Source organism: Mytilus californianus, unplaced genomic scaffold (assembly GCF_021869535.1).
Source record: "Mytilus californianus isolate M0D057914Y unplaced genomic scaffold, xbMytCali1.0.p SCAF_24, whole genome shotgun sequence".
In the NCBI taxonomy this organism is placed as follows: Eukaryota; Metazoa; Mollusca; class Bivalvia; order Mytilida; family Mytilidae; genus Mytilus; species Mytilus californianus.
This window is the reverse complement of record NW_026262673.1, coordinates 1,305,765-1,317,172: the sequence shown is the minus strand read 5'-3', so window position 1 is coordinate 1,317,172 and position 11,408 is coordinate 1,305,765. Positions and strand designations below refer to the sequence as shown.

Genomic DNA, 11,408 nt, shown 5'->3' with positions numbered 1-11,408 from the left:
TTAAAATATGGTGTCAAATCTTTCATATGGATTTTTTGGTAAAAAAAAAAGATGCAACATTTGCAGATATTTTTACTGGTCTTCCTTAATAAATATGCATTTCTTTAAACATAATTAAAAAGCAGTGTAAGGGAAATAATCAAAACGTTGTATTTGGATTACCTCCCTCACACTGTTTTAAATTGTCTTAATTGTACATTAACCATTACTTTATACATAATTTAAAATCAGTGTAAGGGAGGTAATTCAAATGATGTATTTGATTTATCTCCCTTACACTGCTTTAAATAATGTTTTGTACTAAAGTATTTGTCCATTAACCAGGACAACCTTGTTTTCCCCCCTTTTTTGCCCCTAATTCCTAAACAGTTTGAGCCATAACCCCCCAAAGCAAATCCTAACCATCCCTTTGTGTTATGGAAACTTGTGGTATAATTTCAGAGAGATCCATACACCTTTCCACAAGTTATTGTCTGGAAACTAGAAAATGCTTATTTTGGCCCCTTTTTGGCCCATTATTCCTAACTGTTGGTACCATAACCCCCAAAATCAATCCCAACCTTCCTTTTGTGGTATTTAACCTTATTGTAAAATTTCATAGAGATCCATTCACTTAAAACTAAAGTTATAGTGCGAAAACCAATGTGTCTTCAGACGACGACGCCAACGTCATACCAATATACGACCGCAAAAATTTTTGGGGGCGTATAAAAAGGACTTAGTATGGCGGAATTTAATATCCCCCCTCCCACCCCCCAAAAGAAAAATACAAAACAAAACAACATTAATTCTCCTGTTAAATATGTTTGAGTGTTGGAGGTGAGTTTCAAGCTCTAGTCTCCCACCAGCATCCATTTCTGTTAATTTTATTATTATGCAGTGTTAAGAATCCATACAGTATCTGTTTAAATTTAAGAACTGGTAAAGGCCGGAACATTTCCCTATAAATGGGTATTTTATAATAAGAAAAAAATAAACAGGGAATGTGTCTATGGGACACAGATGATGCCCCCACTTGCATATAAAGTTAAGGGCTATAATTCAAGAACTGTAAAAGTGACGCTACCCAAATTTCTTCTTGATCTGAGTTTTGTGGTAATAAGCAGTGTGTCAAAGTTTCATAACATTTGGTTGAGGCAAACTTTAGTTAGAGAACAGAAACATAAAATTCAGCAGTTTTTCCATTTGTAAAGGGGCATAACTCTAGAATAGTAAAAGCAAAATTAAACCTCAATCTGTGTTTTGTGGTAATAAGCATTGTGGATAAGTTTCATAAAATTTGGTTAAGGCAAACTAAATTTAGAGAATGGAAAACTTTTTTGGGATGTACGGAGGGACGAACATACAGATGGACAAGGTTAAAACTTAATGACCCCTCCACTATGGCGGGGCATAAAAAGACATAGAAAACAAGAACTACTTTTTGCTCATAATTCTTTAACAGGAAAGGCAACACTCCTACATAGTTTGGGTTACCAGTTACATATGAGGGTCTGAATAGGGTGGTGTTCATTTATATGAATAATTTCATGCCATTGTTATATATTCTTTAAATTTTAACACATAATTATTTTTTTTATCTTTTAGTAAAAAAAAAAGTTTTCTATTTTCCTTTCTTTTTCTTAATCACCATGCTTTTCCATTATCTTTTAATTTGTAAACCTCGTCCATACTGCCTTATATGACTGATGGTAATGAAGGAATAAACAGCTACCATAATAATACAATTAATAATGTACTCACAAAATTACAACAAAAGAAAAATATAAATATCACCAAGAAGTGCTTAGAACAAATTAGAAATCTTTCAAATTATTTAAATTTTACTACAAATGCAGTACCTTAAATCAATTTCACAGCTACATTAGAACAAATATTTTGATATACTAGTATACAACAATAATATATAATTATAAATGATAACTGTTGATTAAGAATGCCATACAACATGTCAGTGTCTTGCAATTATAAATAACCTTAAAAATTGGTTTAATCAGCGACAACATTTATACAAAGATCATTACACGATAACAAAAATTCAACTCCAATCTTTATACATAACTACATGTACATAATTTAATCTTTGTGCACTGTCATTTTTACCAAACCCTCTGCATTTTCAAAAATGAAACGTAACAAGAATCTTATATAGAACAATCACATCCCATTCTTACTATGGATTACCTCCCTTTGATCATATACAAAATGTTGTTGTTTTTTTTTCAGACAAAAGAATTATTGAGGAAAGTTTACCAATTCTTTGTGGGAGAGAAGGAGAAAAATAAACCATGGGCACTTCAAAATCCCATTAAAAGACTAGTAAAGGCAACAGGTAAAATTAACTTATTTTTTTAAAAAAAATTTCAGTTTTACATAACTGAAAAAAAAAGAAAAATTATTTGCATAAAATCAACAATTATGATTTTAAAGCAGACAAACTTTGTTGGAGACCTCAATTATTGGGGTCTTGTTATTTTTAATAACATATAATTGTGCAAACCAAATGATGTCTATAGATAAAACTTGATGAAAGATATTTTCAACCTCATAAATATCAATTCATAAGGTCAAGGCATCAATAGCAAATTTGCAGGTAAAACAGTTAACTGTAAATACACATCAGCAATTAAACATGAAAATGAAGCGAGGGTCAGATGTACCCTTGGACATGAGTTCCATTCCAATCCTTCCACATACACCAAATATAGTAATTTTAGATGAATCACGTGTACATTAGGATAAGTTTCAGATAATGTAATTGGGGCAAATCTAATAAATATTTAAGTGGTGATAAGAAAACTTGAATTCTAATGCAATTTTTATGTAACAATTTTTTTCATTGGCTAAAAGTTACCGTCAAATCCACAGTTGACCAGGCTTAACTAAGGAGGGATCCGCCATTTTGAATTGATTGGATCAACAAATGTTCGATTACTGCAATATTATCGAAAATAAAACAAAACCTACAACCAATTCGCCGTTTTAATGTGATTTTATCCGAATTTAAATCGTAGAGGTAACGTAATAACCTTCAGTTTGTCAGTTTTCATTTGAATGACGTCACACTTAGCCATGACGTTTTTGCGCCAAAATCATTCAAGAAGTTTCGCGGATTTTTTTGTATGTGAAATTTATACATTTTGTCAACCTCTAACGTATTATTTCTTTTTGTATTGCATTAGAATCAGAATAACAGTACTGTAGTTGAAGAGTTGCCACCGTCAATTTTGATTTGACGGTTGAAATTTCCGTTTTACTGTCTCCGCTACGCATCACCAGTAAAACTGCATTTGCGATCGTCAAATCGACAATTGACGGTGGCAACTCTTCAACTACAGTACTGTTATTCCTTAAATATATTGTCAAGCTATGCAAGTCGAACAACAATTTTTTATGACTATGCAAACAAGAAGATATATAAATGCCCCCAACCACCTTGAATCCACTCTATACAATTATATACAAGTTTTTTCTATCATTTTTATGTTATATGCTGAAATACATGGACAATTGAAATTTCAGGGATTAAACCAACAACACTGCGACGTTATGTCCATACAGATGCCAGTGATGATGCTGTGCAGGATGTGGTGAAGGCAGTTCATAAGGCTGCTGTCCAGAAAACTGTCAAGAAGAACCAGAAGTTGGATGATTTCGACAAAGGTGTGGTGAGAAGGACCATCTATGATCTGCACAAGAAATCCCAGTCAGTGACCATGCCAAGTCTGCAGCAAGCTCTGAAAAAGAAAGACATCGACGTTTCCATATCAACAGTGTCGAGAACAGTGCGTTTACTGGGGTTTCGGTAATTAATTTCATTCATAATGTTTGGACTTAATCCATTGTTTTGTAGTACATGTATCTTAAATCATCTCTTTTAACATGTTTAATTATCAATTATATATACACACAAGTCTAAATTGAAAACAACGTTCAAACCTATGATTGCGTTGGATAAAAACCTCTATTTTTGTATGTGTGCATGCAAAACAAATTTCTTGGTAGAGGTGTCTAAATACAGCACAAACAACATAAAAATCATTGATTCAAAAATCTGAAACACTTTCATAACTTGAATTAATGAAATATTTACCTGCATTAAATACACATTTCAGTATTGAAGTACATATCTATACATATTGGAAATATTTTTTTGCTCTGTAGTCATCAGCAAAATAGTCTGAAAACAAATAAACCACAATTCAAATTTATAGCTACAAATTATTAAACATATGTGAAAAATAAATCACATGCATCAATCACTATTATAATGTTCCTTTTAAACATAAACCTGCAGAAGTCTCTTTCAAAATGTGGTATCCTCTTAAAGCGACAAATATAGATTGATTGATTGTTGGTTGCTTAACGTCCAGTGGCAAATATTTCATGCATATTCAGGACGAGAACAAGTTCACAATAAATACAATAGGTAGGTTCTGTAATAGATAAAGGGATTAAGGTCGGAGAAATTTAGACTACCACGGGAAATGAGGGTATATTGGATAGGGACAGAAATTTAGCCTTGCAACAGGTCACCTACGGACCCCTCAAAGAGTTGTTGCAAGGGTTCTTAACGTGCAAAGAGCGTGGCACTCTCTTTACACGAGGCATCGGATTTAACGTCCCCATTCTGACCGGACGTGGCTGCAAATTTGTACATCCCGCACAGCCAAAACGGACGCCCCACTTTAGCACGGGTTTTACTGCCGGTCGGAGGAAGACCAATGGTGACCATACTTCTATTCCCCAGTCACCCTTGGGGGCGACAAATATAGAATGTTATTGACACCCACTTTTAGTTGAGATTTAAAAGTACGTTCTTTGTGCCCCAATTATGTTTCAGTGTAATAACCCTTAAATGTTATGCAATTGTGAATGTATATATTTATATAAATTTTTTTTTTCAGGTTCTACAAGAATGCGTCAAGCCGAAGATTTGTGTCGGAGAGGGAGGACATCGTTCTCATGAGAATGACATATCTTCGTAAGATACGTAAGTTTAGGCAGCAGGGGCGTCATATTGTATATCTAGATGAGACTTGGTTGAACACTAATCATGTGGTAAAGGGTGACTGGCTGGATGTTCCCAGCACGTCCATGTCTGTCTTTGAGCCCCACTGTAAAGGTACCCATCGGAAAGTCCCTTCTGGCAAGGGTACTAGATTGATAATCCTAGATGTTGGCTCCTCTCAACAAGGCCTAATCCCCGGATGTGGTCTTATATTTGAGTCGAAAACCAACAGCTCTGATTATCATGACGAGATGAATAAGGAGCACTTTACAGAGTGGTTCAGAGATACACTTCTCCCTAAACTGCCTCCTCGGTCTGTAATCATAATGGACAATGCTCCGTATCACAGTCACTTAGATCCTGACTCAAGGGTACCAAACACTGCAACAAGTCAGAGATCTCGGCATGGCTGGAGAAGAGCATTGTTCAGTATGATAAGAAAATGAAAAAGGCCGAGCTGCTTGATTTGGTGAAGCAACACAAACCTCTTCCTAGGTATATTATAGACGAACTTGCATCAGCTAATGGCCATGAGATTTTACGAACACCTCCTTACCATTGTGAGCTCAATCCCATCGAAATGGTTTGGTCTTACTTAAAAGGCTATGTAGCTAGACATAATTCTAGCTGCAAGAAAAAAGACATTATCAAGCTTTTTGAGGAGGCCAAGTCCCATATCGATGCGGAGCGCTGGGCTAAATTTGAGACTCATGTGGAAAGGGAGTTTGAGGAAAAGCTCAGGAAACTTGATGGCATCAGAGACGAAGACGTCGATCCAGTGGTGATTGACATGACGGACAATGACAGCCAAGACAGTCAAAGGACAATTCCTTACATGTTTTCAGAGGGGGAGGAGGAGGGGAATGACGTTGAAAATGACAATGACTTTGAGGACAGTGTCTCTGATACCATCAATGATGCTGATGAGATTTTGTGCAATACCTGTGGTAGCACTGAACCACCCAAGCCTATTCAAAAGGACAAGTATATATCCTGGTTTCAGTGTGATGCTTGTGATCAGTGGGTACACAACAGGTGTTGCACAAAACCTGCTCTTGCGAAGAATGTCTGTCTTCGGTGCTTCTCCATTTTTAACCACCGGAACCTCAGTGAACCACTGATTTCGCCACTTGAAGAGATGGAACAGTGATGTCTTTCTTTCATGCCAGTAAAATAGTAACGTGAACACTCCATAATTTTTACTTATTAAAGATATTTTTAAATGTAGATTTATCAATAAAATTGAGAATGGAAATGGGGAATACTTATAGCAATGTATAAAATTGATTGTTTTATTCAAAGCATGTTAAGAAAAATGATAAACAGAAAAACTCCTATCTTTTCTATAAAAAGTGATTTCCTATATATATAATATCTGTAACTTTTTAAAAACTTAAAAAATGTCTTCCATTAAAATTAAAAAATTAAAAACCTGATGGCTAACTGGCTTAGTTGATCTGTGATTAGTAGTTGAGGGTGGGAAAATAGAATATTTTTCATTTGAATTATAAACCAAAAAAATGTTCCTCCCTACACTATGACACTTGCACATTAAAACTTATTTTACTGTCAAAAAGTTACTTCCAATCATTAACATAAGCAAAGATTATCAATTGTTTTTTTTATATTTTTTTTAAAGAAAGTGTAGGTACATGTACATGCAACTATTTTACTGGCAGTTTCAGAACTGATACAGCTTTATACATGGGAACTGTCTACATTTCTTTACAGCTCAGGAGGACTTTCTTAACATACCTTTGTTTAATCTTCGGTTACTGATTCTTTGATAACAGTTTCTGGACAGTTAGTTGAGTGATTGCTATTAACCCATTCTGTATACATTAAATCAACATCTGTGATATAGTTTCAACATCTGTGATATAGTTTCAACATCTGTGATATAGTTTCAACATCTGTGATATAGTTTCAACATCTGTGATATACCCTACTTTCAACATCTGTGATATACCGTAGTTTCAACATCTGTGATATACTGGTTTCAACATCTGTGATATATAGTTCCAACAACTGTGATATATATTTATTCTGATTGTAAATAGTTCATTTATGTTGAAGATCTCTATTTCTAATTATGTTTATAAAAAGTAATTGAATTTTAATGATTAATGTTGGTTAAGTTTTTAATTATAACTTGTTGTTCATGTTGTTACTCCAATATAAAAAAAAAGGTACATGTACATTGTATCTTAAGTTATTAAATCATAAATTTTGTTTAAATACACTGTTATATTGTTTTATTGAAAATGCTTTTTGATATATACAGCTATAGATTATAAGATATAGCTATTACAATATGTAGATGTTTAACTAGTACATAAGAATTTTGCAAGTTAAAAGAAAAGGAAGGTTGAGATGAGGATCAGCTTTAACTTTTGATCAATGCATTAAGAGACTTAATCTTAAAATGAAAAAACGTATTAAGGCATTTGGATTAGAAGTGCATCAATTCTGAAAGGTGTCAATGTTCAAAATTTGAGAGAACACCCTTGGAGAAAATTTTCACAATGGAAAACCTATTTCACACTTTCTCTCATTTTTTTATCTGGTATCATAATTTGTAATGTTTAAACATAAAACAGTTGATGTGGTATATATATACATACATGTATATGAATGAAACAGAAACCCAGCATAAAGAATATCAAAGATTGATTGGTGTTTGCTTTACTCTCAAGTCTGCATTAAAAAGTCAACATACAGTCTTTAACAATAGACAAATAGATAGATGGCGTAACAATATGTCGATTACAGGCAACTCTTGCAATCAACATCAAGATGAACACATTCAGTATTCAGTCATCAAACTTGTTAGCTGAGTATGTTTAATACATTTGTAACAGAGAAATTGCCAAAAAAACATGCCAGTACAGCATACCAAATCAACCACCCTATTATATTCTGTGTGTGTATCCCCCAAGTCAAGAGTATCATGGAACTTAGTGAGTTTTTTTGTTGCTGTATAGAATAGAATATTTAGTGACAGTCCTGTACCGATGAAATCGAAAGGGGACTTCAGGTTTGCACTCCGCCTGTCTGTCTGTCCATCTGTCAGTCCGGCAAATCAGTTTTCCACACTTTTTTCTTCATGCTTGAAAATATTGATTTGATATTTGGTATATAGTTTTATCATGGCAAGTTACAGATCAAGTTTGAATTATGTTCTGGTCTGATGATTTTACGCAGAGTTATGGTCCTTGGAATTAGAAAATTTACTTAAATAATCAGCTTTCCTCACTTATCTTTGCCATGCTGGAGTATATTGACTTTATATTTGATATATAGTTTACACCATGACAAGTTATAGATCAAGTTAGCATTTTGTTCCAGTACAATGAATTCTTAACAGGTAGTGGACTATGTATTGGCATAGTTGCCATGCAATACTCTCAGAAATGCTTGTTTTATTTAAAATTCCCAAACTTCAGAGCTCACAAATTACAGGTACATGTATAAGATATGTGTTTTGTGTTTGTTTGTTTGTACATAAATAAGGTCCATAGATTCATTGTTCGCATGTTTTACACTTTGTCTTATCAGGGCCTTTTATACATTTGTAACTGGCAATGTGGTATGGTGACACACAGTTGTGAATGTCTGTCAGAGGGGAACAGAGTACATTTATGATAAATCCATAGACTTTTTACAAGTATCACTAGTACTCATAATGACTGAAAACCTGTTTTAAGAGGCTTCAAAATAGCCCTTTTACCTTTCTTGAACATACATTGTAACAACGAACTTGCATAAGGCAGTGACCAAAAAAGCGAGTCATAAAGAAAAAGGTTATATTTCAAGTATTATAATGACCGGTTTAAATTACATCAAAATCAGATGAACTTACAATCATTCAAAACAACAGATATAGTTAATGTGGACTTGGGAATCCTTTAAATGTATGTTCAATGAAAAGAATATTATCCACAAACAAAATGAAAATCAATTATTAATGGATCAACATGGAAAATAAATAAAAACTAATGTTTACTTGTGAACTCTAAAAGGGTAAGCATTTCCATTTGACATTAAAAGAAATTTCAAGGGAACTTGTCATTTTTTTTAAGAAATTCCAAAACATCCCATTGGAATTAACTGTGGCACCCTAGTCCAGTTTACTTCATGTAGTATTGTTGAAATCATAGTACATATAGCAATGATGTTGTATTGACATGTACAGAAATTGATGTTATAAAGATAACATGAAACCTGAAGAGTCTGTGTTTTTGCTGTTTCTGTATAATCGACTACATTCATGAGCTGAAAGGCTACAATCAATGTCTGTTTTTTTTAAACCAGAAAACATATCAACAGATGTTTGACACAGGTATCATCATTTTTTTTTCTGTGCATATTTCATTTTTTTTTATAGGAATCTCAGATGAAAATCAGTAAAATAGCCATTTCAGGATTATCCAAATTTTCTACCCCTCCCCCTCCCATTCTGACTCGTCACTGCACTTCCCAGACTACCGCTACCCTCCCCTTGACTCCTGCTTACCAACATCTCATTCCCATATTCCCTAGTCCGATATTGCTTTGGCGTCCGACGGCTGTTTTGTCCGAAAAGCATGTTACCTTGCCCCAGTTACCCCTCAAAATTTTATATGTTAAAGTTCAGTCTTTCTTCAGTTATTGTGATTGGATATGTTGCCGGTTCTTTTTTATTTGTTTTTTTAATACATTACCTTTTTATTTCATTGTTTCTTCGTGTAAACACCATTCTGTCCATTCTCCGGGTCATATTCAGGTAACATATTTATCTTGTCGATTACACAACTCGTGTTATTGTTTACATGTAAAAAGCGCGGGAAACTGTATCACATCAATGACACGGATATTGCCGGAGAGTAACGAATGTTATGTAAATAAAGGATCCTCATAGAAACCATGATGGCGGATTAACAATGTAAATAATCTTGAATAATGTGAAGGTCAGGATTATACAGTGCAAACACAATAAAAGGTAGGACAGTAGTGGATATTTGGAAAGGATTTTTATTCCGCTTATTGAAAAACGTCATCTCGAGTGAACGCGGCTGATATTTAAAAAAATTTCTACAAAAAACACGGTGCCAATTTTACATGACGGCGACTATAAGTAATTATGGTCTTCTGTCCTAATTGGGCGGTATCCGATAGTCTGCTTGGAGAGAGCCGGATGCGGGAATATTGAGGGTGACATTTCTACAAAAAATAGTTTTGTCGTAGGTAGTTAGTTTACAGGACAGAAAGTCTTAAAATAATTGTGTAGTTTAAGCTATTCCAAGCATGTCTTTGTTTACAAGTTAATCTGTGTCATTCCTGTATCGATTCAGCCTGCATTTAAGTCTGACTGAAGAATTACTAAAGGTAACACATTAGGACAGTGTGGACGTTGTCACTAGGGCACGATGTCGAGAAGGAATTGACAATAAGGACCAGTACAAAATCCCAAAGTACGAGTGGTCAAATGATCCAACAGATGTGCCCGATATTCTGTATCCATGTTTTACTTAATATGAACGTTTAACGGGATGAGTTCACTAGTACGGCATAATGTTATTATAAACTAAAGTACTGACAACTACAAAAACTTTTTGAGTTTAGGTCTACGGTAAATTTCGAATGTAGGACAGAAAGTCACAGGACAAAAAGTCACAATTCAGTTTTGAATTATTTTTCTTTGAACAAGAAAACACTAATTTAAAAAATTCAGTTTTTGTTTTTTCTTGAACTATCATATATGAACCAACTTTGTAATTTAAATTTATTCAATAAATATCAATAATGATCAAACAAGTTGCTTTTTTAAAAAAAAAAAGACAATACGTGAACCTTAGAACTTTTTTATTCTAATTATTAATTCAACTGAATAAGAAATTATATATCAGTGTTATCTTGGCCATGTGTGTGGAGGATAATATTTTCTTTTTATTGTAAATCATTACAATTTTGGCATTTTTTAAGAGAAAACTAACGGCCTAATTTATGTACAGAAAATGAACGAAAAACAGATATGTAACACATCAACAAACGATTGATTGATTGATTGTTGGTTGCTTAACGTCCAGTGGCAAATATTTCATGCATATTCAGGACGAGAACAAGTTCACAATAAATACAATAGGTAGGATCTGTAATAGATTAAGGGATTAAGGTCGGAGAAATTTAGACTGCCACGGGAAATGAGGGTATATTGGATAGGGACAGAAATTTAGCCTTGCAACAGGTCACCTACGGACCCCTCAAAGAGTTGTTGCAAGGGTTCTTAACGTGCAAAGAGCGTGGCACTCTCTTTACACGAGGCATCGGATTTAACGTCCCCATTCTGACCGGACGTGGCTGCAAATTTGTACATCCCGCACAGCCAAACGGACGCCCCACTTTAGCACGGGTTTTA

General features: G+C 34.1%; 1 protein-coding gene and 1 long non-coding RNA gene across 2 annotated transcripts; one reads left to right on the top strand and one right to left on the bottom strand.

Annotated features, from left to right (window-relative positions):
- The first annotated feature begins 2,137 nt into the window (after positions 1 to 2,137).
- On the top strand, positions 2,138 to 7,249 carry LOC127732407 (uncharacterized). Its single transcript, XM_052241450.1, has 4 exons — positions 2,138 to 2,332; positions 3,523 to 3,805; positions 4,908 to 4,993; positions 6,651 to 7,249. The coding sequence occupies exons 1-4, from the start codon at positions 2,176 to 2,178 to the stop codon at positions 6,788 to 6,790; spliced, it is 666 nt and encodes a 221-aa protein (XP_052097410.1). The 5' UTR covers positions 2,138 to 2,175; the 3' UTR covers positions 6,791 to 7,249.
- LOC127732408 (uncharacterized) lies at positions 2,359 to 10,123 on the bottom strand. The gene is made up of 4 exons (XR_007996235.1): positions 9,715 to 10,123; positions 6,767 to 7,017; positions 4,094 to 4,180; positions 2,359 to 3,737 (listed from the first exon to the last, which is right to left on the bottom strand). It is a non-coding gene; the product is annotated as an uncharacterized LOC127732408 (long non-coding RNA).
- Between the last annotated feature and the right edge of the window lie 1,285 nt (positions 10,124 to 11,408).

Bases quoted from the DNA above. Each gene is read 5' to 3' on its own strand.
- LOC127732407 (XM_052241450.1), top strand. From the start codon at position 2,176: ATGGATTACCTCCCTTTGATCATATACAAAATGTTGTTGTTTTTTTTT. The intron at 2,333-3,522 runs GTAAAATTAACT...TTGAAATTTCAG, and splicing joins AAGACTAGTAAAGGCAACAG to GGATTAAACCAACAACACTG. The intron at 3,806-4,907 runs GTAATTAATTTC...TTTTTTTTTCAG, and splicing joins GTGCGTTTACTGGGGTTTCG to GTTCTACAAGAATGCGTCAA.